The sequence below is a fragment of the Primulina tabacum genome, chromosome 5, assembly GCF_025594145.1.
Source record: "Primulina tabacum isolate GXHZ01 chromosome 5, ASM2559414v2, whole genome shotgun sequence".
Taxonomy (NCBI): domain Eukaryota; kingdom Viridiplantae; phylum Streptophyta; class Magnoliopsida; order Lamiales; family Gesneriaceae; genus Primulina; species Primulina tabacum.
This window is the reverse complement of record NC_134554.1, coordinates 2,515,387-2,542,475: the sequence shown is the minus strand read 5'-3', so window position 1 is coordinate 2,542,475 and position 27,089 is coordinate 2,515,387. Positions and strand designations below refer to the sequence as shown.

Sequence of the window (27,089 nt, the reverse complement as noted above, 5' to 3'; positions counted from 1 at the left end):
TTCAATATATAAATTCGTAATTATAACTGTAATTGCTTCCCGCGCATGCATCTCTAAGATATACATATATACATATGAAATCAGTGGAATATTGTAACAATAAACTATTGTAATAGCACAAACCCGTAATTGTTCTCAGTCTATTTCAAGCTCAAAACGAAAATATTAACTAGTCTCATGTTTTATCTTCAAACTGCGCGCAGCTAGCTTTGATGAAGTTAGAATGAAGTAATGGATCCATGAATTAATATCTAATGTTCTGCACCGGGTGAATCTCACCTGGGATATACTCCACTAATCGAGGAAACATTTCTTGAAGCTGATTTATCCTCTGGTAGCGTGCCACTGGACTCCGAAAATTCCATCGAATTAACTTGATCTGCACCCAAACTAACAGAGACGAAGGATGCAGGCTCCGAAGGTAACGGCAGAGACAGTGAGAAACTGCTGAGCATGAGAGCAACATTAGCCATTGTTGGTCTATTCCCAGCATTTTCTTGAACACAAAGCACACTGATATGAAAGCATCTCAATATCTCACGCATCGGATTTGAACCATCTTTCAACATAGGATCTATCATATCCATAGCTGTTCCCTCACGCCAATGCCTCCAAGCCTGAATCAATCAGAAACATTGTTAACCCGAATATTTTAAAGTGCTTCTAGGTTTCTGGTTTTTACTTACAGAACTTAGCAGGTCTTCTAGGTTCTCCCCATTCCTAAAAGCGTTATTCTTCTGTCCGGTCAGAATTTCCAAGACCAACACTCCGAAGCTGAACACATCTGATTTAATAGAGAATTGGCCATGCATGGCATATTCCGGTGCCATATATCCACTGAATGAAATAGCCAAGGTATGTAGTTAGTATCGAACATCTATTCCTTTTTGGAAAAAAATAAAAAATCAATGCTACATCCTTAGAGAAGGTGGTTGTGATTGTAAAAGACTTACTAAGTTCCAACGATCCTGCTCGTGTTTCCTTGAGTTTCATCTTTCTCAAATAACCGCGCCATGCCAAAATCTGCAATCTTAGCAATCATCTCTCCATCTAACAAGATGTTACTTGCTTTAAGATCACGATGAATAATCCGTAGTCTAGAGTCTTCGTGAAGATAAAGAAGTCCCCTGGCAATACCCACGATGATTTTGTAGCGTCTCTCCCAATCCAATTGTGAACGTCTGGCTGAATCTGGATGCACACACAACCCGTTCGGTATAGGTTAACAAGCGCGTGATAGAAACTACTAGCAGAGCATGACCGAGCATAGTTTTATAATTGAATCCAAAACTTACTAAATAGGAAATGGTCTAGGCTCAAATTCTGCACGCATTCATATATAAGAAGCCTCTCTGTCCCTTCCATTGAGAAGCCTAAGAGCCTAACAAGATTTCTGTGTTGAAGCCTGGCCAGTAACACCACCTCATTCTTGAATTCATTATCACCTTGCCCGAAGTCTCTCGACAACCTTTTGACTGCGATTTCTTGGCCGTTTTGAAGTACTCCCTGTTAAACAAGAACAACTTCAAACCAAATAATCTTTGTGTTCAAGGTATATATATTCCACCACTTCAGTAAACTGTTTGCAAAGACGTCACGGAATCATCAATAGCTTTTTCTAAAACTCAAAGTGCAGCAGGTAATGTTTATCGACCTAATGCTGAACTAACTTACAAAAACAAATGTTCTATATATTACCTTGTACACGCCGCCAAATCCACCTTGCCCAAGCTTGTTAGCATCAGAGAAATCATCTGTCGCAGCTCGAATTTCATTGAAGTCAAATTGGATGGATTCAGCAATACTCATATCATCAACACCTTCTGAAAATGAAAGTGAATTACCATCAATAAACTTGAATCTTTTATGAATGAGTTCTGTTTTTCCTTTTTCTTTTATTATGTAGCTAGCTGAATAATCACACTTACTCTCCAACTTTTCCTTTCGCTTATGCTTTCTATGCCGCCTTAGGAAGACGTAAATGCCTGCAACTAGGATTAAAATCGCGACAATCGGAACAACAATGGCGATGACTGTTCGGGCTGTATTCTTACTCCTTCCTGCAAGACATGAAAATCACTCGCATTCGTTCGTATCAAAGGTAGGATTTCAAATGATATGAAACCATTGTAGGCCACCAAATTTTTTATTTGACGATCCATCTTTTACTAACTGTTCCATGACTAAGACTAAAATTATCACATCATATAGTAACATCATTAACTGAGATAATATTTTTGAAGGGTCTTATACATTGATTCTTATCTATTGACAATTTTGTAATGAGAAATCTCTATTTCTTATTATTTTTCAGACATTTGCAGATAAGCATTATAGTTTCATATAAAAAATAGGACAACATAGAAAAATAAACAAATTACATCAAGATTTAGGGGACATAGTGATTGCTCCTTAAAAAAGGCATTCTTTTCGTCATAACGGCTTATTTGTCCGCAGAAAATGGAACGAGTCAAATTCAGAAATTGAATCCGCTCCTATATAATTATTTAACCAGGATTAGCGACGAATTAGATAGAGATGTACTGCATCAAAAAGTTTTGTGATTGGTAAGTTTTTGTTAATTATTTTTGTTCAAAACATAAAATCACTTGGGACAAAAACTTGTATGATACGGTCTCACGAGTCGTAGTTTGTGAGACATATATCTTATTTGGATCATTCATGACAAAGTATTACTTTTTATGTTAAGAGTATTACTTTTTATTGTGAATATCGATAGGGTTGACCCATCTCACAGATAAAAATTTGTCAAAAGACCTACTCATCACTTGGTATTGTATAATTTTTTTTATATAATTAATTTAATTTATACTCAAAGATATCATGATTGTAAAAAATAAGAAAGTTATATTAAAATTTGAAATGATAAAATAAAATTATAAAAATAACGAGATGTAACTTTAAATTATGAAATAATAAATTAAAAAAAAAAAACAGCTCGTGTCAAAACAACAAATTTGTCTTCCATATTTTTGATAATTGTTAACCATGCCTTTTTTTATTATTATATTATAATAATATGAAACTATGTCTTGAAACGTATGTTCACCTGCTGCCGGCGACGTAGGCGATGACGGTGGTGGGGTGGCTGCAGCAGCCGCCCTGACCCGTTCCTGAAGCGTAGTTCCATCGTAGAAGCTAGAAAGCTCGTACCGAATATTGCAACTAGGCAGCAAAAGTCTCACCCCACTCGACCCTGCTGGGAATCCGTTGATATTTTTACCGGCCTCAACCAAGCAACCATCGCAATTCTCCGCGGATAAATCCGGCGTACACTGCATCAGCCCGTATACCACCTGAAAATCCGGCGCAGTCCTACTATCTCCAGCAACCTTCAGCAAAGATCCTCCAGAAACCGTGGTTTTTCTCAGTTGATCCAGTAGCTGTCTCAGATCTGCACTATATCTCTCCGGGTCCGAGAAATTACGTTGATTCCGCCCGATAATCCTTGGACTTGTATCCAGTATCCCATATATGGGCGTGTGCGAGTATCTCACCATGCATAATTCATGCCAGAATGCAGCTCGTTTCTGGTTCGGGCAAAACCGCACAATCTCGGAGGTGACGTTAGTGACACAGCTCCGGCATACATCCAGCTGCACATCTGCTCTACATAGAACAATGGCGTTTACTTGATCTGGGTTTTGTCCACCGGACGTGTTGTAGAATCCGAAGCCATCGACATTCGGGGAGAGGGAGGATAGAAGAGTGTTAAGATTAGATTCATATGCACTGTTCCTCGTATAATTATTTCCCTGATAGCAGAAATAGTTCTGGGAGCTGACGAATCCAAGGATGTTTGTGATGATGAAGACGATGAAATTTAAAACTAGACATGATCTTTGGGAATCCATTGTTTTAGTGCATGAAACTATAGAAAGCACTCAAGATTTTTTCGATATTAATGTCTCTATATTGAATAGTTGAGTTTCTTTGAGGCTTGGTAAATAATTCGAAGAAAACATGGATACGCAAACATTTAATTTTCGACTTGGAGCATTATATATACAATTTATTTATACGTGATATCTTTTGATTGGTTACAGCTTACACGAAACAATTGACGAAAAAGAAAGGAGCCAAAAAGTGGTGAGATGTTAAGTGGGTAGAAGAATCCTCGGGTTGAAAATTGAAAATTTGAATAAATAGATAGGATGGTCAAAGCTTCCATCTTTCTTAAGAATTTAAAAATGATTGGTTTTTTTATAGCGCCATTTCTTTTTGGAACACTTGTGTGGACGAATGAATTATTAGGATAAAAAAATCGAGTCGAGAGAAATATCATGTTTCTTATGAATATCCCAATATCAATAATTATTAGGATAAAAAATCATCCATGTCATAACTACCAATTATAATTTTTAATATACTGGTGAATACTTTCTTCTCATAATTTACCTTTCTTTTTTCTATCTAAATTTACAGGTCTCACATTTCTAATACTGTTTCAACATTTCATCTTCATCTCCAACACATATCCTCTATTTTTCATCCTCTATCCTCCAAAATAGAGATATGTGATATCTATATTTAAAAACATTCTCCAACCCATATCCTCTAAAATTATTACAAAATACTCATTTTTTTTTCATTTTCAAAAACAAACACATATAATTTTATAATTACATAATGCATTATATAACCGAACTTAATTAATTCGATAAACATAATAATTAAACTCAATTTATTTAAAATAATATATTTTTTGACACGACAAACATAAACGACAAGATACAACATTCATAATATAAACATAAAATATAAATCACGACAAACATCAACGACACATATGGTTTAAAGAACAACTCATAAATTGACCATTAAAAATACTAATATTCCGAAGTATTGTACTCCTCCCACAAATGATCAATAAGAGCATCTCGAAGTGCATAGTGAGCCGACTCATCTTTTATTTGACGATGGCGTGCAATAAAATCTTGAAATCGGACATGCTCATCACGTGCCATTTTAACATATACGATGGGTGATTCGCGATAATCTGTGACTGACACATTCTCATCTCTTTCATCTTTAATAATCATATTATGCATTATAATGCATGTTGTCATGATATCATGTAGCACTCGTTTGCTCCAAACTCGTGCAGGTCCAGTGATTATCACCCACTTTGATTGTAATACACCAAATGCTCGCTCAACATCTTTTCTACAACTTTCTTGTCGTGCTGCAAAGTATTTCTTCTTTGGACCTTGTGGATTGTGAATTGTTTGCACTAGAGTGGCATACCTTGGATATATACCATCGGCTAGGTAGTATCCCATGGTGTATTCTTTTCCTTGTATGACATAGATAGCGGGCAGAACTACCCCATTGGCCAAATTAACAAAGAGATGAGATTTTGACAACACATTAATGTCTTGTTTGAACCTGGCAAACCAAAGTATGCATGCCATATCCACAACACATTAATGTCGTAGTTGGTGACAGTCTTTTAATTGTTTGTGATATCGTTTAATATTGTCTGTTTATAATCTAAAAAAAGCGCATGTTTATCAAATTAAATAAATTAAATAGACAATAAGTGTTTCTAATAAATTATGTTATTAATTTTTGTGATCATTATCTTGTTTATTATTTCCATTTCATGATTATTATAAACAATAGACTTATAATTAATTCATGAAAATAATAAAACAATTAAAATAAAGTAACCAATTGTAAAAATTATTTAACATTAAAATTAATTAATTTAATAATTTGAAATATAATAATATAAAATGGAGCAAAACAAATACATAAAAATACAGAAAGACGATTTTGCAATTGTTACTATGACATTTCAGTGATTTGGTGGAATCTCCGTATTGATATTCAAATGTTTGGAAATCTCGTGAAGATATCACATAGATGCATCTCCAGCAAAGATCCTTCAGCAGCACTATTATTTGAAATAACGTGAATTCTGCCCCGACAATCCTTGGAATTTGTATCCAGTATCCCATATAATAATTCATGCCAGGGTGCAGCTAGTCTCTAGTTCGGGCATAACTTTTCAAGCTGAGAGGTACTGACGCTGGTGTCACAACTCCAGCTAGCATACATATCAAGCTTCACACATCTGCTCTATTAATCATCACCCTAAATTCTCTATGTAAAGTCCTCACGACCCAATATAATTATACAACATTGTAGCTCTATTTTTTAATGTCATTTGATAAACTTGTTCCAATAATTTAGTTTTTTGTCTCTCTAAATTTACCGGCCGTATCACATTTCTAACAGTGTTTCAATGAATTCATTTTATCAAGTTAAACATACAAACACTACGATAAAAGAAAAGAATGAGCAGATTATTTACGAGTATTTTGAAACGTTTTGATTGTGATCTAGATGTACGCAACGTTAACAATTCAAGAGAAAAAACTTTGAAGCAATAAATTTTTTTATTTCAGTTACCAAAAAACCCACTTAAAAAAATTCCATATCCAAAAATTTAAGAAATATAATTTATTTTTTTCCTGAAAAAAACTTTTGGTTTGGTTTGAGAATATCTTCTAAATCAACTAGTCCAATAATAATACTTGAAAAATATTTCCTACTATATTAATACCATTGATTAATTTAAACATTAAATTTTAATCAATTATTTTATATTTTATTAAATTCAAAATCATAATATTTTATATGATAAATAGAACAACTATCGATATCAATAGTCTTTCCAACGGATATAATCATCTCAAAATGTTACTATTAAATGAAAACTTAGAACATATATCATAAATAATCAAATAAACTTTTTGAATTTAAATTTAACTCATTGCCTGATAATTCTTTTACCACACAAGCCAATGTTATTTCTTGAAAAAAAAACCTCGAATTATTTCTTTATGAAATTTTAAAGTGTATCAATATCTTTAGTTTTTTAAATCTCATTTTCTGTTGCGCCAAAACATCCTTACTTTTAATTTTATTATTTTCAATTATCACAAAATATTTTGTTTTTTATCTATATATTTTTACACAAAAACTCATGTGAGATGATTTAATGATCAATTTCTGTGATACATATATTCTATTTAAGTTATTAACGAAGAAATATTATTTTTTGTGTTAAAAATATTATTTTTTATTATAAATATAAGATTAATATACGAATTAAAATCTATGAAATTGTTATCTAATATACTATATTTTCATGTATAATAAAAATATGTATATCCGTTCTGTCAAAAAAAATATATATATGTATATCGGGCTTTCTCTTCGCATTTCCGCAATACGTTTGATCCGTTGTTATTGTTGCTGCTACCTCATCTTTTCTAGCCTCTCTTTCATCCTCCACAACCTGTACGTTCTTGCGCACACTTCTCTTTAACTGTGCTCTAAATTGAATTTTGCAGTGGATTTCACCTGTCATTTGCATTAATCTTTGCGCTTGTAGTCATTATTCTCATTAATTTGGGTTTTGTTCCACGAATCCTATTCGTTTTTGCTCAACATATCTTGTCTCGCAGCTTATTATTTTGTTCTTTCATAGTAACTTGTGTCAAAATTGGGAGCGTGCTGAGTGAAATTCACGGTTTCTGTTATGCTTCTGCTTAGTTTCTTTGATTTGGTTTTTTTGTTTTTTTGTTTTTTTGTTTTTTTTTTTGCTGTGTATTTAGATCAGATACTAATGGATTTGGTCTCCTTCAGAACAACGTAGCATAAATTCAGGACAATCGATTCTAATAGGCGGTGATAGGAGAGAGGGCACACCGAAGAACTCATGGACCTTAAAACTCCGTGTTACCGCCTGCCTTTCAGTTAACAGAAGGCCACCGCGCCTTGGGCCATCGTCAAACCAAAAGTTCATAGCCATGCCCTTTAATTCGCGGCGAAAAATAGTATCGCAGCTTCAAAGTTCGGTTGCGGTGAATGGTAGCGCTCAATTTCCCACTGTTCCGACCCATAAAGTCACTGTACACGATCGCCAACGGGGAGTTGTCCATGAGTTTTGGGTGCCCGAGGTAGTTAACTGACAAATGCTATATGTTCTATGTGACATTAAGACTTTTCTTGTTTGTAACTGTAACTCACATGTATTGAAGTGTAGGACCAATATATACTACACACGGCAGAGTCTCAGAGTATAAGTCTACCCTTTGCTTGCAGACATGGTACTATTCGACTATATTTGCTAAATCTTACGCATTCCGATCACTTGTGTAGATTGTGTTCATTTTAGGGGAAAGAAAGGGGATTCAAGTGAACATGATATATGTAGAGCCTATTATTATTATTATTATTATTATTTCTACTTCTATTATTATTTGTTATTTAATCGAACTGAATTATAGGCAGTTAGAAATTATGTTTTTATCTCCCTTTCGTATGATGGGCGCAATGATGCGAACTTTCTGTGTACTAGTATGTTTTTATGTGGTCTGTTGTATAAAAGTGTTTACAAAGTTTGAAATCAGCTACTAAGTCTAGCAATTGTTTGTCTTTATATTGTCTTCTTGTAGAAAATATTGAAATGTACGTGTTTGTGGAAAACTTTCTAATGCATACAAGTTGTTAGGAATGGCTTAGATGCTAGCAAGAGGTTTCATTCACCGCACAAAATCTGTGTGTGTATATCTTCTGCATAAGTGAATGAATAGGCAAAATTTACTTTTGAAAAAGTCCATTTGACCACAAAACTTAAAATGTTTTATAGATTTTCCGCAAATAAAGTATAATTCTCATTATTTTAGTTGATACCGACTTCAAGATCAACAGTCGATAGTTATATACCAAAACAAGAATAAGACTTATATGCCTTTTTCAGCTCAAAAGATGATGATAGCCACGGCCTTGTTGTATTTTGTCGTGTTGGTCGTGGAGGATGGTTTGTGTTGGCTATCTTAATCTGTTCATCAGCGTGAATTCAAGATACATTTCATACCTGCGCTGTAACTAGTAGGTCAGATTGCTTACTCCAATGTCATTCCCATCCTCCTCGACTTGTAGGTTTGAAATTGAAATTGCCTCACCATCGCTGCATAGGAATCGACAATTTTACTCTTGGCTTGAGTGGATTCATCACTATAGGAATGTGTTGATTTACAGATAGGACCTCATGAATTAATCACCTCAGTCCGTCTACAAGTGAACCTGAATTTGGAATTTGTATCTATTGTTAAAATGCAGTGATGGAATCTGGTATATGTTTTCAATCAATTTTATGATTGACCAGATAAGATACCTGCGTTAAAATGTGCAATTAAACCTAACTGAAATATGATTTGAGCTTAACTTCTGTATTGGTGGCTCAGTGGCTGATGACTCTTTGATCTGCATTTGGGCCTGAATTTTGGAGCAGTACATTTTCACTTTTTAATTCTCTCTCTCTTAGGTTGTTGTACCAGCTGTGCTGTTCGTGTGAAGTCTGGGCAACTCAGACAGCCTGAAGCATTGGGAATATCTGCTGAATTGAAAGATAAGGTGTGCTATCTACTTGATGGACTAACGTTGAAGTGTCTTGTATTTGTTTTAATTCCATATATACCGTTAATTTAACCAATTTAACCTATTCACAAATCATGAAAGAAGACGTATGTGCATAATTTTTTGCTCATGCATTGGGATTGATGATGAAGAGTCCATTGTGGGCTAATAAAAAATCCACGACCTTCAGTGTTTAGTTGGAGGCATTGGATAATTGAATGATAGAGTATGACCTAGTAGATTAACCAATGATGTGTGGTAATTAATTAATTATCTTCGGAAATCCTTCTTCTGGGGCTCTGGTGATCACTTTTATGTCTCTTTTTACTTCTTTTCCTCCCCCTCTATGGCGCACCAGTTTTTCCGTCAATCTTTTTGAACCAAGCTTTCAAGAGAGAGGCTAAGGGCTTTCAAACCAATAAGTAATTTACTTGTACCTTCTACCATGTATTTGCGGAGGAAGTATCACATCCCTGTGAACTGATGGGATATAATCCAAGTACTTAACATCGGGCCTGGCAATAGAAATTAGGATAACTCTTTCCTGCAAGTCGAGGCTCTCATTTTGGCGATCGTATTTCTTACTTTACGAAACTCTGTTGAAAATTATGTGTTTTGTTACACTATTGTGTAATCAGGACTGTGACTTTAGATTCACCTTCTCATAACCCAATACATTGACGTGCATCATGGGCAATCGCTGAAAACTCGGGTTTAGTACTGCTACATGCAACAATTGTTGGTTTTTACTGCTTATATATATTTATGCTAATCATACAAACTGTTGGTACAAAATTTTTTAATTTTGCAATGTTAGACTTCTGACATTGTGGATAAATTAGCTAGATTTTTGGGAATATTACAAAATTTGTTTTGCCCATTAATGTGGTCATTGAGCTAGTCATACGAATTGTTGGTATGATAGTAGTCAATTAGTTTTAGATTAAATTTGTTTGCTGGAGATTCCTAATTTATACCGTATTTGGACTTTTTGGGCCAATGCATTTATGTTCATTTTTTTCCTGGTGTGTAGGGGTACGCACTTCTTTGTGTGGGCTTCCCATCATCCGACCTGGAGGTCGAAACACAAGATGAGGATGAGGTAGTTATTACTTTGACACCTTCAACAGTTAAGATGAAATGCAAAATCACTCTTTCTTGTTTAAAAAGACGATCCCGTACTGTATTTAACTTCACGAGCTTACATTTGCACCCAGCCTTTATGGTTGTGATAAATTGGTGCATGTAGGTTATATTGAAAGAACGCAAGAGTTTCATTGTAATTTTTTGAACATTAGGAAGTCGTTCACAGTTCTCTCTAAGTTGGTGGGGGCCTAAATATAATTCACTGATCGCTGTCACGTCTTTCCTTCAAGAAGTGCATCTTGCTATAAATATGCTTGCATCGCATTGAGCAAGACCTTCAAGAAGTGCATTTTGCTATAAATATGCTTGCATCGCATTGAGCAAAAATACTTGGATCGGTCTTGAATTTATGTTATGTTCATGGTTGCAGCTAAAGTTTCTTTTGACACATTTGTTTATTATCTTCAATGGAGCACGCAGATCATAAAACTTTATTGCGTTTACAGGTGTATTGGCTTCAATTTGGACGATATTTTGCAAGAGGGCCTATTGTAAGTCTTATTTCTCAGACCGCTTTAGGTTAATAGCCTTAAAATGAAGATCGAAACTAGAAAGGGTAAAAATGGTTATATCCAATGAACAGGATCATAATATTGTGATTTCTCTTTAACTCAATGCAGGAAAGAGATGATTATGCGTTAGAATTGGCAATGGGAGATGAGTAAGCCTATCTCTGCCCACAATGACCAATTTGGCATCATGTAATAGGTAGTTTTTTACCATATGCTTTTTATTTTATTTGTTTTTGTATCCTCGATATTACTCGGTACGAAATACTTCCAAATTTTTGGTGGCAAACAAAATGGACATTGCTTCGATGGTCGATACAACGATGCTCCGGGGTCATGCCTCTAGGACCTTCCTAGTTGTTTAGGGAGTAATTCTTAACAAACATCACTGATGCGCAAGTTCCCAATAAATCGAAAACGCAAAATCGATTTGAAAAACCATCTTTACTGAAACTGAAAAAATATAAAGCTGAAAAAAACCCGAAAAATTCAGTTCACGGTGAATACTTTTGCAATTTGCATACAGCACGATTCAAGTTAATTATACAATTGACATGACAACAAACTATATGTTCGAATCATACAATTCTTGTGTTCAACTGTTTCAATACTTGTTCTTTTATTTCGTTACAGTCAACATTCAATTATTGGACATTATTATTCAACTTAATTTCTTCATACCTGTCGGGTTTTTTTAAGTCTATCGGTAGATCATAAGATATCTGTCGAGGGCAGTTTTACCCACGACTCTCTTTTGCATCAAGATCTCCTTCTTGAATTCTCCCCATGTAAATCGCACGTACTTTCCTTGAATTCTCCGTAGTCTTCCATTACTCCATGCCTCACATTATGCACGCATTGTTGCAATTAAAGTTAAGGCATTGTTAGCACATCCAATCTACGCTCTTTCAAAAGGGTTAATTTCATGTCTTGTAAAAAAGCCGAGTTTGGACTCTCTCAGTACTGTATCACAGAGCTGGAAATATGCACATGGAAGTGGTCGATGGCTTTTTGAAGAAACTAAATTATTTGAAAATTTCATTCTATTTATGAGTATATAGTATTTTTGTTTCTTAAATTGATTTCGACAAGTAGACTTGCAAGTAAAGAGAGGGATATATGGTATGTATACCTCAAGAGTGTAACCGATATTGATGACAAATGAGTTTGTAAGGGGACGTACTCCAATCCATATATCGCCGTCATCTCTATGGGCTTGAAGGCCGCCGACTTGATCTCAAAGCAATATATATGGTGAGGGTGTGCGGATCCAAATGGCTACTAAGTCCTAAAATATCTCAGAAAGAGGGCAAGGCGGACACCGATTGATTCTGATCATCATGTTCGTTTCTTTTTCATACTTCTTGTGTAGAAAGTTTCGACTAGGCCAAGGCCGTGAGCTAGCATACCTAGAATCGTCGTCATTCCTAGTTCTTCCACTGCTTTCATTTACTTAAAATCAGGGCGTTGCTGCAGAAATATTTCAAAAATAAGTGTAAAGATAATCATGGTGTTGCATACACAATGTAACTCTTAATCTCAACATTTCGTGTAATGATATCAAGATATTTCACATTCGATTCTCACGTAGCTAAAACATGTTTGGTGATTAAATTAAGTACAATCGAGCATAAATAAATATACCTTAATCCTTGACGCTTGTTATCATCATAGACCTTTTGAGAAAATTATACAACATGCTGGGGTGATTGGAGCAACTGTAATGTTTCGACCCAAGGCAAATTTTGTCCATGATAAGATTAGATGCAGAATAATACAACGGCAAGTTTCCAGTTCTAGCATCCTTCACCTTTTGTTCCATCGGAAGATCAAAAGAGCTCGTTACGCGAGCAATTATTTCTATAATCTCTGCTGAAACCCAATTTCTGTGCGGTAGCCACCATGTCTCGGCACATGCTGTTGTACCTAACTTCATCTTTCCTAGGAAATAAACTTATAATGGGAATGTCTTATCCATCAACAAAATCGTCGTGCTTTATCGAAGGATATTATATTCTTCTCGCACCAAATGAAATTTTTTACGCGTAAATTGTGGTCTCATAGAAGAGTGGTTCGACTTGTTCTTCAAGTTGTGGTTCCACTGCCAAAAATATAAGTTCCTTAGGGAAAAAAATTGAGATTATGTATCCTGATTGATTGTTCTTATATCATGATACATTAATATTCTGTCACAGGGTATGTGAATCCGTCAGTGTCCCTGAAACTTTGACCTACGGAGATGTATACAAAGTGTTACACCAAGAACTATGTTACATGAACACGGACGCTGATATAACATTAAAATTTTGTTGATTTATTCAATATCTTATGGTAGAAGAGTTAGTCGTAGAATTTTACAAAATATACCAATTTCTCATACAATTTTATTTTATGTGGAGGAATTAGCTGTCTATAAAGGGCCGAACTCGAACTTTGACTATTCGACTGCTTGCATTACAGTTGTTGATGAGCTATTTCAAAAGGCTGCGTTAAAAGAGGACAGCGTGTGCCGCTATATGTTCGACTGCTGTGTGTTAAATGCCCCACAAGGTTTAAATCTAGTGCAAATTAAGCCAACAGAGAAATGTCCAGCCCTCTCCTCTGAATGTTAAGAAGAGAAATGCATAGTTTAGAAATGGCGTCACTTGCGAGAGCTATCAAAATGTCACAAAATCTCCATGAAATGAAATTATTCAAAATGGTGACATACAAAAGCAACAAGAATTATAAGCATGCAGCAGAAACACTACCGAGTAAAAAACATACAGACAAACCAATCCATAAAGCGCCCAATATTTGTTGGTCAGAAACAAGAAAATACACTTCAAAACACTAAGCAGTGCAGCACTATTCCTTTTATTATCGATTAAAGACACACTTTTATTTCAAGTTCCCTGCTGGCCAGCCCTGGCAGCATGCTCCGCCCTGTCCTTAACATCGTACGCCGCATGCGAGATTTTCTCACGAGCACGGTCAAGCTGATCAGCCCCAACAGGGTGTTTTCCGGTGGCGTATTTGTACATCCAGTAGAACAAGAAGCTGGCGGTGGCGCCGCATCCACCCGAAGTTACGAAGCCTGCGAGGATCAAGAAAATGGTTATGGTAGCGGGGACAAGAACCGGGCTAAATATCACCAGAAGCGGAGTGGCCAACACCAGGGCTATGACGGTCCCTGCCAGAGTGAGTCCGGAGAGGACCATGAGAGAACCGCCAAGAGTGACGGCGGTCGTTGTTTTCGCCACCTGGCGGGAAAGCTGCTGCCGCTCCTGATGCGGCGGCTGCTGGAACCTCTGTTGGACGTCGGACCGGGGCTGGTTCTGAGCCATCGATCTTCAATTTTCTAGGACAATCTTTGTATCTCAAGAGGGAGTTTCCACGTCTGTGAATCTATACGTAGTGTCAGTTTATATGCAGAAATGAGTGCATCGAGGTTGTGAAGATTTGCATGGCGGTGTCGGAAGAAAGTGTGACGTGTTTGGTGCTTGGATCAATGCAGTCTTTGCATGACACGAAGCTTTGTGCATTTGACAAGTATATTTGTCATGCATTTATCCTTTTAATTTGATTTAATTTGAATTTAAAGTAATTCAAGAATGGACACAGCTTTACAGGGTTGTACATAGAAAATGAAAATCCGATGGGGGTTGTACGGGAATATATGTATCCACAAATTAAGCCTCGTAAATATGAGAGCCCAATAATAATCATGTGTCATTTCTGTCTAAGTGGTATGCGTTGGGCCAGATATTTCAACTTGCAGTAAATCGTCTTAGAATTGTATATATACTTTATTATAATATCATTGCACGGTGAATTAGGTTATTCCATCTTGAGTTTATGAGTTATTATTTATTAGTTTAATTATTCGATAAAAGATATTTATAACATTGCTCGTTTTTGAGAAGTCAACGTCTATTACGACTCATTTTATACAGCTTTCACTTATTTTTCATTATTCAATGCATACATCATGCATCTTAATTCAACGTATACTTTTTTATTATCGAAATTAATCTGATGGTAGCCATTTTATATATCGTTTTTCCTGATACGATGACTCTCAACAAGAGCATCAATATTGTTAGATTATAAACTAAGATGAGTATCATCCCAAAAGATTTGTCTATTGAGTGGTGTAGCCTTATTGAATTTATAAACTACTCTTCATTATTTCTAATATTCGATGGAGACATTTATAACATACACGTTGTGTGCTTGTACACTAATTATTTAAACATGAATAATAATATAATTTTAAAAATTAATAAAGAGATCTAATGTAATTTGAAATTATAAAATTAAAAACAAAACAAAATTAAAAAAAAAATCATACCAAGTACACCTAGGTCATGTATAGATCACTACATGTACTTATATTATAAATATGTAGATAATATATATATGTATAATATAAAATTATGTTACATGTATGGATATATTAGAATATTGTAAATTGAATTTTGAAAAAAATAAAAGCCCCGTCTCTACAAGAAGGGGACAAGAATGAACTTTTTTTAAAAAAAATTAAATATTAATCTTTCCCCTTTCAGGGGGCAATAAAATTAAAAGAAGCTTGCTGATTTTTTCTGCGAAAGTACAATCATGATGGCGTGGAATGGAATGATGTGGTTTATGTATTGTTGAACAACAAAAAATATATTTTCAGAAATTTAATTTCATCAAGCGATGTGGTTTATTATATTTTCGGAATGATGTTCATATTTTCCGTTATAAGTTCCATTTAATATCGAAATATTTCACGCTACAAGTGTTGTTGTTGTTGTTATTATTATTGTGTGCGTCACTCTAATTTGGCTCGAGAGACATGATGGTAAATGATGTGTGATGTAAAAATAAAAAATAAACATATACGAATAACATGATAATTTATTTATTAATTCAAATATGTCGTAGAACTCAATTCAAACGTTGAAAGAAATAAATATATATAATCAATTAATGCCAGTACGTTGAAACGAACCGTGTTATAAATTATTAGATAATGCTAATAAATGACTAGATCTATGTGACACGCACTTATCTTGATTTTTTAACCTTTATCAATACTCCAATAATTACTGGAACTTAGCCGCCACCTCATTCTCCAGTAGTCGTGATTGGCACAAAACAATTTTTCTTCTTCTTTGTGTGCTTCGCCTGTTGATACATTGAGGAGAAATTAATTAAACACGTGCAAATAAGTTAAATGAATATAAAAAAAATTAATTTTTGGAGTAAATTTTATTTTAAAAAACGAAATTATTTATCTATGCAGCACCACGTAGTCTGGTGGGATAATGCGCACTAATTAATTAATACAAATTGGGTGCGAACACTCCTGCTAATGACAATTAATTATTCGGTCTGTTTTCATTATAGTAAACTAACCCATACAGAGGTCAATTTTTAATTTTGATTATGTAGTTGTTAATTACGCTGCCTTGTGAAAAGATGGGTGTAGTACTTTTGTTTGGTTCATAGAATTTTAGGTACAGAGTTTGGTGAAACTTTAGAGTGTCGGAAGACTTTTGGTTTTGGTCATTCAATTATATTACTACTTCGGTTTCATACGTTGTTGCGAGCAAATAAGTCAAAATATAAGACAACGTGAAAGTAGGTAAACGAGTAACCCAGAAATTGAAAGGATCTAGCTGTCATTAATGTACTTCGCAATATTATATATATACACACACGAGCAATGATGAGATGCCAATCACTTATTCAATGCAATGAAACATAAAAAACTATGCATCTAGTGTTCATATAAGTGTATATCATATCAATACACACACACACAAACACGTAAGCACTGATGAGATAACAGTCACTTATTGAATGTGATGAAACATAAAAAAACTATGTATCCAATGTTCATATAAGTGTATATCATATCAAGACTGTTTATATATATGAATATTCTTTTATTATTTTTTTATTTATTGTTGCATGACCAATTAATATTATTCTTTGAACTAATACATACCTATTTGACTTGAAATTACATCAAAACGAATCGAAAATTCAAAAGAATAGGAATATGAATTTTGGTGGGATACTTTATATTATAATTTACCCAATCAACAAAGAGAATTCAAAGACAATCCACTTATAAATCAAACTTTGGAAAGTTGGGTATAAATTAAAGACGAGCCTGAAGCATTTGAATTGTATTCTTTTTAAAAATCTATTTTAATGAACTAATTAAATGCATAAAAAAAAAATTATAGTAACTTTTTTGCCAAACATGGTATCCTACCCGGAAACGATGATAGGTCGATAACTCATGACTCCGCTAGCAATTCAAAAAATTTAGGTCAAATCAATGTTACATTGGTGGTGGAATACAAGTTTGAATTGAAAATTCACTTTGTAACTTTTTTTCATATCAAACCAGCCTAATTTAATCTTGCTAATAATCATCTTTTATTTTTATGTTATTGATTAATTGATTGATAATATTTCCATCGAAATAAATTTTCTCCATTTTATTAATAATAATCACAATTTTTTAAATATTTATAACAACAAAATATATTAAATTAAATGCTTCCCCCATAAAATCAATGGGGAAAATCAATTAAAAATATAATAATTTAATTTTTTTTAATTAAAAAAACTACTTCATTTTCTAATTTTTCTACTGAGCACGATGTGTATGTCCCGATTCGCTATTAAGTACATGTTAAATTGTAAATCCAATGGTACGAGACCCTTTGAGTAAAGCACAAAAAAAAAATTTCCAAAAAATTTAGATCCAAAATGGACAATATATGTGACTTTCGTTGCAAAACATGAATCAAATGTTTCCATAATCACCTGTCGTAGCATCCAATTAAATATATAATAATATATTTAACTTTTTAAGTAGTCAGATCTTGGATAATTCAATATCTATATATGGTCAAACTTTATGAATAATATTTATTATATCTTAATATCTTGGTTGACAAAAGTACAAAAACTGTGCCGGGCCATTCGAGATTTATAAGAAATTGAATATTATTGTCGTGTTTTGAATGTATATAGAAATGTAAAATATAGCGTTATAAATGACCATTTCTCGTCCAACATTTAGTATCTGGCTATTAGGCCTACGTAATATGCTGACGTTGGTATTATCAAAATCGAGGAATAAATTGTTTGAATAAGATTGATTCTGACAATATAAGTCAACACAAGAAAATGATGTAAGAGACTCCGCATAGCTGTTGTCTTGTCCAATTACGCGGAAACATCGTCCAAATGCGAAATGTCTGCAAGAGCGGAGTTTGACATTTGGAATTGACACAAAAACACTTGTCCCCCGTCTAATTGGGGGTATTTTAGTCAAATAGACCGAGTAAGCCGATTTGTTGGACAAGAAACCAACTTTTTGAAATTTTCCTAGAACACCCTTCTTCTTCTTGTACCCAAAAGAAGAAACAAATAACGAGTTGAAGAGATCCTTTTGGGGGTAAAAAGGTAAGAATGTACATCTTATTATATTAGTACATTTAAGTTTTACCATTAAAAAATTGGCATGGATGAGAACGCAATTTACATGGAATTTCCAAGGGCAAAATGGGAAAAAGGTTTTCTATATAAACCCCTTGAATCCGGTTTTTTAACTCTACGGACTAATAGTTTGACTTTCCCCGAACAGAATGCAAATCGAATACACGCTCCCGGCGCACAATCTCCAGCCCTTTCAGGCCAGGCGAGCCGCCTTTCGATACACCGGTTCGCCTCTGAACCCTTTGAGTCGAGTTCAAGCATCTCAGAAACCAGAAAATATCACCACAAAGCACCTCTTCAACCTTGAAAAGTTGTTGCAGACTCCGCCTTCGAAAGAGCCACCCGATCAGCTGATACCGTTACAGAAAGAACCCCAACAGGAAACTCGGTCTAAAGGTTTCTTTGAAAGGTTGAAGTTGGCCGGAGGATGGCCGGAAATGAAGGCTGCGGAGGAAATGTCACCGCGTCATTTAAACAGGCTGCGGCGGCTACTTTCCAAGTCGCAGGAATATTCTCCTCGGAATAATCTCGGCATCCGGTGGAGGGAGTATCACGGCAGCAGCGATTGGACGGGTTTACTCGACCCTCTGGATGAGAATCTCCGGCGAGAGGTTGTTCGGTTCGGGGAGTTTATTCAGGGGGCGTATCATTGCTTTCATTCAAACCCGTCAATGTCAACGGAAGAATGTCAAAGGCCTCGCCACGTGGCTCTTCCTGACAAATCTTACAAGGTCACGAAGAGCCTATATTCCACGTCTTCAATCGGGCTGCCAAGTTGGGTCGATGACGTGGCCCCGGATCTTGGGTGGATGACCCAACGCTCAAGTTGGGCCGGGTACGTCGCTATTTGTGATGATCGGAGGGAGATCCAACGGATGGGAAGGAGAGATATCATTATCTCCTTACGTGGGACTGCCACGTGTCTCGAATGGGCCGAAAATATGAGAGATTTATTGGTTCCAATTTCCCAAGAAGAAGAAAAAGATGGAGGATTACCCAGAGTGGAATGCGGGTTTTTGAGCTTGTTCAAGACTCGTGGTGCTGATGACCATGTTCCAAGTTTAGCTCAATCAGTAGTTGACGAAGTTCAAAGATTAATCAAAAAATACAAAGGTGAAACTCTTAGTATAACAATAACCGGACACAGCCTTGGTGCCGCCCTAGCTTTGTTGGTGGGGGATGAACTGAGTGCATGCGCTCCTAACATGCCTCCAATTGCCGTTTTCTCCTTCGGCGGCCCGCGAGTTGGAAATCGAGCTTTTGCGAATCGACTCAACTCAAGAAACGTTAAGGTCCTACGGATCGTGAACTCTCAGGACGTGATCACGCGGGTTCCTGGTATGTTTGTGAGCGAAGAACTTGACAATAAATTGAGATGTTCCGGAGCCGAAAAGTTTCTTAATGTAGTCGACAGAAGTATGCCGTGGGCGTACGCACACGTCGGGACGGAACTCCGAGTTGATACCAAAATGTCTCCATTTTTAGAGCCTCACGCAGATGTAGCTTGTTGCCATGATTTGGAAGCGTATCTGCACTTGGTGGATGGGTTTTTGGCATCAAATTGCCCATTTAGGGCAAATGCAAAGAGAAGCTTATTGAAGTTGCTTAATGAACAAAAATCAAACGTCAAAAGATTGTACACAAGCAAGGCAAAGGCCTTGATCTTGAATCCTGAAAGAAATAATATGTCGGCAATACCAAGTTGTTTGCCAAGTCCATCTTGATATTTGTAACATGAGAGAAAAGATTGGATTTTTAAATAAAATCCATTCGTAAAGATTATCGTAAAGTACTTGTGCATGTACTTGGTGGTGCCCATATATAGTTTGCCTAACTTTTAAAAACTATGTGCTTATTATGTGAAGATCAATGCCACCATATGTTGTTTCCTTGACATCACTTCAATCTTTGGTAAAAATGCATTTGAATCCATGTGATATCTATAAGTAGTTGAATTTATACACATTTTTATTATTTACTCTCTTACTATATCTTTTATTTATCAAATTTATCTAAGAAAAATTCAAAACTAGTACTACTATAATCATATAGTAGACCATCTCTCGCATAAATGTAATTTGTATGACAAATATCCGACTTGACTCATAAAAAAAATATTTTTTTATTAAAAAATATTTATATTATGAATCAGATCCATCCGTGTCAAAAACTTACTCATATTAAATTGATAATATTATTAAATTGGTATGAAGAATTATTATAAATTAATTTTGTTTTAATCTTTGGCACATGCGAGTATGGGACATGTCAAATGTTTTTTCGTCGTCATTTTAAAACTACATACCTCCAAATATTATTCATCTTACCAAGAATTTCTCTACATCTCAAACCTCACTTCTATGGCGCCTCCATTTCCAGAATTCAAAGCGCAGATGCCAATTCAAACCCAGAAGCACTTCCCTTCCGAATCCCACTCATTCACGATCCCATTTCAATCCTCATCGGTACCGCCATTTTATGGTGAGCTAAACCATTGTGCGTTCGAGTCTAACCAAATAATCGCGTTTAACAAAATGATCACCTCTTATATTCAGCGTGGGGACTTGGACTCAGCAATGAAAGTTTTTCGGAGCATGAAAACGAGAGCCACGGTCACCTGGAATTCAATTCTAATGCGGTTTTCGAAAAGGCCGGGGATGTTGAAAGAAGCCCAACAACTGTTTGATGAAATTCCCGCACCAGATACTGTGTCGTACAATATCATGTTGGCATGTTATTTGAAAAATTGCGACGTGGATGAAGCAAGGGTTTCTTTAATCGAGTGCTGGTTAAAAACAATGCGTCATGGAACACCATGATTTCAGGGTTGTCGCAACATGGGAGGATGAATGAAGCTACGGAGTTGTTTTCCGCTATGCCAAAGAGGAATCTCGTGTCCTGGAATGCAATGATTTCAGGATATGTGGAAACTGGGGATTCGGAATCAGCATAAGAGTTGTTTAGAAAGGCTCCTTTTAAAGGTGTCATTGCTTGGACTGCTATAATTACTGGATATATGAGAAGTGGGAGAATTCAATTGGCAGAAAAGGTGTTCGATGAAACACCGGACAAGAATCTGGTTACATGGGATGCAATGATGGCAGGTTATGTTGAAAATGGTAGGCGAAGATTGTTTGAAAGTTCTCAAGAAAATGTTGGAGTTAAGGATTCGAGCTAATCCATCGAGTTTGAGTACCGTTTTGTTGGCATGTAGTAATTTACCGGTTTTAAAATTTGGAAAACAGGTGCATCAGCTTATGCAAAAATCCCCTTTGTATTTGGACACAATGGCGGGGACTTCATTGATTAGCATGTACTGCAAATGTGGGGTTTTGAAATATGCTTGGAAATTGTTTCAGGAGATGTCATCTAAAGATTTGGTCACTTGGAATGCTATGATTTCTGGATCTGCCCACCACGGGGTCAGCGGGAAGGCTCTAAGTATGTTTGATGAGATGTGAAATACCGGAATAAAACCGGATTGGATCACTTTTATCGGAGTTTTATCTGCATGCCATCACGCTGGATTGGTTGATATTGGGTTTCGTTATTTTGAAAAAATGCAGAAGGGGCACGAAATTGCAGTAAGACCAGATCACTATACTAGAAATTGCTGAGTTTGCTGCCAACAATTTGCTTAGTCTTCATCCTGGGAACCCAGCTGCATATGTTCAACCTGCAAATGTTTATGCTGCGCAAAAGAATCGGGAAAGCGTTTCAAAAGTTCGAAGATTAATGAAGGATTGAAGGAAAATAAGGTCTTTAAAACACCTGGGTACAGTTGGATTGAGGTAAAGAGTGTCGTTCATGAGTTGAGATCAGGAGATGGGCTTCACCATGAACTGGAATGCATACATGAAAAACTCACTGAACTTAAGAAGAAAATGAAATTGGCAGGTATGTGCCTGATCTTGAATCTGCTTTGTATGATGTGGGAGAGGAGCAGAAAGAGCAGCTACTTCTGTGGCACAGTGAGAAATTGGCCATTGCCTTTAAACTTATACGACTACCGTTGGGTACGACAATTCGGGTATTTAAGAATCTAAGAGTTTGTGGTGACTGCCACGAAGCCACGAAATTTATCTCAGCAATAGAAGGCCGGGAAATCATTGTGAGAGATGCAACAAGATTTCACCATTTCTTAATGGAAAATGCTCTTGCCATGATTAACGTAAGCCGGAAACAACAGTTCACAAGATTAGCAATATATTGATTTTTATTAAATACTGGTAATAGGTAGTAGAACATTGTTGCTTTATTTTTAAAAATTATATATCTTATGTAAACAGAGTAGTTATTCTAATTTTTTTTAGCCTTGCAGTCTATTTCATGACAAAATTTATCATGATAATATAATTTTACATAGCATATTGACGTATTGGAATGCAAGCTCCGTCTCTACTCGTAGTAAATATTTTTATCGAGAAAATGTTTTGTTTTACTACATTGCTATAAAAAATAAATATTAATTATGGAAAAGTTATATTTTTGGGTATTGAATTGTTGTCATTTTAAGAAATAATAAAACCCATGGAAGTGTATTGGGGCGTAAAATTGACATGCTTAGTGAATTTGCAAAGGAGATTCTCGAATCGCTACCACTTGTACACAAAGCGAGCACGCAATAGCTTGGTTTCAAGCTTACATGAATGCACCAAAAAATTAAATTGAATTAAATTAAATAATAATAAACAAACAAACAAATAAATAGATAGATTGAGTTAAATTCACAAAAGCGGATAAATCTTGCATCGTAGTTCGAGTCACTCGATATGTTCATTACAGTGGCTCAAATTCGAAATTTGTATGTTCTAGCATTGGTCCAAGCTGAACAAGCTTGGGTAGAATAAAATTATTTCGAAGAGAACATACTAACGGGTTATCCAGCTGCAGTATAGCACCCATGAGATTTGCACGGACGATCAATGGAAAGATTCGTGGCCATCTTTCACTTTCATAAGCCTTAAACGCGTCTTCTATAGAAATGGTCCTAAACTTTAACGCCTGCTCAAGTTTCTTGGCGAGAACAACGCTATCTTCCAATGCACAACAGGCACCTTGCCCGAGATTTGGTGTCATTGGATGCCATGCATCGCCAACAAGAACAACATTTCCTATTGAAGCTGGAGGGCTCATTCCAGGCCACAACCAACGATCTACCAGAGGGGTTCGTATGAACATATCATCTGGAGTAGATTTTATGATGTCCAAAAGATCTGACGACCAGTTTTGGCTTAATTTGTTAGTTTCCTGCCTCAAAATGAAAGGATCAGTTATCTTTGGACCTGTCATTAGGCATGCATAAAAAATTATGCATGGGACTGTATAGTGTGTATCGTAGCAGGAAAAGGAAGCACAGGTTCAATCTTGATATATGGGACTGTATAGTGTATGGTAGCAGGAAAAGGAGGCACAATTTTATTCTTCACCGCGTATGAAGAAAATCTTGTTTGAACGACAAAACTCAACAAAGTAAAGTTTAATTAAACTCTCCAACCAATCATGTATGTGGTTCGGAAAACTACATCTTTAAATACAAAGCTTACAGATCTCAATTTAAAAGCTACATTCTTTTGAATTGATTTGGTGCAACAAATCAACTTAAGAACAAGTCAGAATGAAAAGATGAAGGATTTAGTAATATTTGATAAACAAATTAAGTAGTTTTCCTCACGGTCATGAATGCGTGATGAAGAAGGAGTCAAGGAAAAAACATAAATGTCTGAAACCACAGCGGCCAACAAAGAAACCGACATAAGAAACTATTTCTTCAAGGGTGTGTAGGAAAAAGTCATTAAAAAACAAAAAGCAGTCATTATCGTAGTAATTAGTAAATGACGGGCTAAAGAATCTACGGACCACTTGGCTTGAACCTCACTAATGCCTGTCTGAAGGGCATATTTTCTAGTCCTCTTCAGTAAATTGATTGGTGCAAAAACAAAGAGTACGGTTATTGCTCGACATTAATCACTTGCAGGTATGATTTTCTTCTAATTTAATGAGAAACTAGGTCCGTTATATGCGTACCTGGTGAAGGGCTGTTGAAGCAGAGAAACCAATACACTTTAGTGGAAGAAATTGGCAAATAGCCAGCACGCACACCTCTGCCATAAATATAATTTATTTTTGGCTCCACCGGTTTCCCATCAGGGTAAAATCCAATGCCACGAATAGCACAATATCCAACATAATTGGGATCAGGAAAGCCCATCCACTCAGCCACTGGAGACCGTGTCCCATCACATGCAATGACAATCTACTAAAAGTTTCATTGATCAATGGTTGGTTAGTGAAGATGAACATTCTTAAGCTTAAAAAATGATAATCCTATGGACACTTTATCAGGCTAGATCCAAATACAGAAAATTCCATCTGATGTTGGTATAATTACAATGACACCATGAGGTTAAATTATACAGTTACATCTCCTTACATCAAAACTATCCTTGATTGGAATCCGTGTAAATTATCCTAGTATTCATTAACAAAATTACTTGAGATGTATTTGATTCAAGTATTTGACAGTGATAGCAGCACGTACTAGATAATCCACAAGTCAATCTTATTCGTAGGACCAAAATTAGTATCAAGCATAAATCTTTATTACATGGCAAGTCTAAGTTTGTCGGCCACCTACCTTAGCAGATAACTGCGAATCATCCTCGAGCTTCAGCACGGTCTCGTCCTTTTTACTTCTTTCAATATTTTTAATCTTAGAGGAGAATGAAATCGTATTTGGTGGCAGCTGGCTAGCAAGAGTCTCCAAGAGCATTCCTCGCTCTACCGCTCGAACTTCTTGACTGTTTCCACAATCGAATGTCAGATTCATGACTTTTGACTATCAAACAACCAGAAAGGGACGTCGAAAAAGTTACCTTTCATCCTCATCCTTGAATATGAAGGATCGTAGTTCCCTTCCATCTTCTGATTTCATCACCATCCTGTACAGCTGGTGTTAGGATCCAGCAATGTAAAGAGAATTTGCTCCAACAATGAAGCTTTAAGTGATTAGAAGTGAGATTAACAGAAAGAATTAGAAGAGGAAGGAAGAAACAGAGAAGATAATTTGGACTAAGGTTTCTTAGTGCCACCTTTTACTTCCTTTCAGTATTTATAGGCAACCTGATACAAAAACTCCCCCGACTTTCTAATTTTCCTTCTTATTTATTTACTTGCTACATCAACATGTATATTACACATGTAAATTGAATATCAATCCCTATGGACTTGAAAAAAACCAAACAGTCACGGTTTCTCCTCATATGTTGGGGACAGTGATTCAGCTCACTTCCGAATATAGTATCAGCTGGAAACATCAAATAGTTTAGAAGACAGGATTGACAACTTCTTACACTAGTTCAGAATTCTGTCGCTGGTCCTCTACAGAAGATCTAAAACAAGCAGGAATCGTCTAATAACAATTTTCTCAATCAGAATAACCCACTCAATAAAATTCTTTAATAAATTTGGCTCGACAGAAATGAATCGATATGGTGCAATTAATTAATGGTAAAAATTGGATATGGTAAACATGGAGTTGAAATGAACACACAGGTTTCTTGAATTTCATAGTGTGAGTGATTATTACACCATATCTACAGGGACCGAAACAAGGAACTTTATGACCCATGACCACATTTTGACCGGCTTAAAATCATGGCGATTAACCTGAACAATCAAATGTAGTAAAAATCCTTGCACTGAACCTGTTTCACACCCTTTATTGGTAAATTACATGTGAGGCAAAATGTGCAAGTCCATTGACCAAAACCATGAACATACTGCATACCCTTGCATTTCGAGATATTGGCTTCGCAGCTGGCTTCCCACGCCTATAGCGTCCAACACTTTCCATCCATTCTTGAAAAATGTAATCGATGTTCCTCCAGTCCTCAGAGACTCAGCCTGCTCCAGCACCACTGACCCAATCCCCAACCTGTCATTATCCATTCAACCGACAAACAACAAACAAAAATTTGGATTTGAAAATCCTTTCAAACAAAAAAAAAAGAGTCCAAAATCAAGTAGAATCAGTTGTAATTGGAAGAAGTTTAACCTTTGCAGTGAAACAGCAGTAGCAAGTCCAGCAATTCCAGCCCCCACGATGACTATATCTTCCCTTCTACTTACACCACCAGCTTCAGCACTCGCCATGGACCTGATTCTGCTCCTTATTTTCGTGAGGTGGATTGCTTTTGGCTGCGATGAAGGCAAGCAAAATGGCCATTTCGGAGGCATCAATACCACAATCGCCATGCAGTAGATCTGTGGATGGCTTTTGTGGTGTTCTGATATTGATAGATTTCGCGTTATTATTTTCTCTCTCTCTCCCCATTGATAAAATAAATATTTATAAAAAGAAATTAAAGTATTCTCTCGTAAAAAAAATGCGTAGATAAAAAAGATCAAGACACGTTTTAAAGAATTCAAGATTATGGCTTCAGGTACGCTTCCGTTTAAGATTTCAGTCAAATTTTTAATGAT

The 27,089-nt window shown here is 35.8% G+C and overlaps 6 protein-coding genes and 1 pseudogene across 6 annotated transcripts; 3 read left to right on the top strand and 4 right to left on the bottom strand.

Moving 5' to 3' along the window:
• LOC142545440 (cysteine-rich receptor-like protein kinase 15) lies at positions 1-3,956 on the bottom strand. Its single transcript, XM_075652626.1, has 7 exons — positions 3,071-3,956; positions 1,929-2,060; positions 1,699-1,823; positions 1,296-1,506; positions 954-1,191; positions 687-837; positions 1-617 (listed from the first exon to the last, which is right to left on the bottom strand). Exons 1-7 carry the CDS (start codon positions 3,873-3,875, stop codon positions 276-278), a joined length of 2,004 nt encoding a protein of 667 aa, XP_075508741.1. The 5' UTR covers positions 3,876-3,956; the 3' UTR covers positions 1-275.
• Positions 3,957-4,850: 894 nt separating this feature from the next.
• Positions 4,851-5,435, bottom strand: LOC142545112 (uncharacterized). Its single transcript, XM_075652081.1, has one exon. It carries the CDS (start codon positions 5,433-5,435, stop codon positions 4,851-4,853), a length of 585 nt encoding a protein of 194 aa, XP_075508196.1.
• Positions 5,436-7,244: 1,809 nt separating this feature from the next.
• On the top strand, positions 7,245-11,453 carry LOC142545439 (ferredoxin C 2, chloroplastic-like). Its single transcript, XM_075652624.1, is given in 8 exon segments — positions 7,245-7,332; positions 7,650-7,774; positions 7,776-7,994; positions 8,081-8,144; positions 9,365-9,453; positions 10,490-10,558; positions 11,049-11,093; positions 11,223-11,453. Coding segments are annotated over 7 exon segments (552 nt in total). The 5' UTR covers positions 7,245-7,332; positions 7,650-7,753; the 3' UTR covers positions 11,268-11,453.
• A 2,543-nt stretch (positions 11,454-13,996) lies between these two features.
• Positions 13,997-14,437, bottom strand: LOC142545111 (oleosin L-like). The gene has a single exon (XM_075652080.1). The coding sequence runs from the start codon at positions 14,435-14,437 to the stop codon at positions 13,997-13,999; it is 441 nt and encodes a 146-aa protein (XP_075508195.1).
• A 4,291-nt stretch (positions 14,438-18,728) lies between these two features.
• On the top strand, positions 18,729-20,356 carry LOC142544563 (phospholipase A1-Ibeta2, chloroplastic-like). Its single transcript, XM_075651600.1, has one exon. The coding sequence runs from the start codon at positions 18,755-18,757 to the stop codon at positions 20,327-20,329; it is 1,575 nt and encodes a 524-aa protein (XP_075507715.1). The 5' UTR covers positions 18,729-18,754; the 3' UTR covers positions 20,330-20,356.
• A 537-nt stretch (positions 20,357-20,893) lies between these two features.
• LOC142545438 (pentatricopeptide repeat-containing protein At4g16835, mitochondrial-like) lies at positions 20,894-22,930 on the top strand (annotated as a pseudogene).
• Positions 22,931-23,306: 376 nt separating this feature from the next.
• On the bottom strand, positions 23,307-26,903 carry LOC142545437 (monooxygenase 2-like). Its single transcript, XM_075652623.1, has 6 exons — positions 26,662-26,903; positions 26,395-26,541; positions 25,481-25,546; positions 25,243-25,405; positions 24,633-24,861; positions 23,307-23,890 (listed from the first exon to the last, which is right to left on the bottom strand). Exons 1-6 carry the CDS (start codon positions 26,859-26,861, stop codon positions 23,385-23,387), a joined length of 1,311 nt encoding a protein of 436 aa, XP_075508738.1. The 5' UTR covers positions 26,862-26,903; the 3' UTR covers positions 23,307-23,384.
• Between the last annotated feature and the right edge of the window lie 186 nt (positions 26,904-27,089).

Excerpts from the sequence above, each read along its gene's own strand:
- LOC142545440 (XM_075652626.1), bottom strand. The coding sequence starts at position 3,875 with ATGGATTCCCAAAGATCATGTCTAGTTTTAAATTTCATCGTCTTCATC. Across the intron at positions 1,192-1,295 it reads CCTAGACCATTTCCTATTTA|ATTCAGCCAGACGTTCACAA; the intron begins GTAAGTTTTGGA and ends GTGTGCATCCAG. Across the intron at positions 618-686 it reads TAGAAGACCTGCTAAGTTCT|GCTTGGAGGCATTGGCGTGA; the intron begins GTAAGTAAAAAC and ends TGATTGATTCAG.
- LOC142545112 (XM_075652081.1), bottom strand. The coding sequence starts at position 5,435 with ATGGCATGCATACTTTGGTTTGCCAGGTTCAAACAAGACATTAATGTG.
- LOC142545111 (XM_075652080.1), bottom strand. The coding sequence starts at position 14,437 with ATGGCTCAGAACCAGCCCCGGTCCGACGTCCAACAGAGGTTCCAGCAG.
- LOC142544563 (XM_075651600.1), top strand. The coding sequence starts at position 18,755 with ATGCAAATCGAATACACGCTCCCGGCGCACAATCTCCAGCCCTTTCAG.
- LOC142545437 (XM_075652623.1), bottom strand. The coding sequence starts at position 26,861 with ATGGCGATTGTGGTATTGATGCCTCCGAAATGGCCATTTTGCTTGCCT. Across the intron at positions 25,547-26,394 it reads CAATATCTCGAAATGCAAGG|GATGGTGATGAAATCAGAAG; the intron begins GTATGCAGTATG and ends CCAGCTGTACAG. Across the intron at positions 25,406-25,480 it reads TTCAAGGATGAGGATGAAAG|TCAAGAAGTTCGAGCGGTAG; the intron begins GTAACTTTTTCG and ends TTGTGGAAACAG.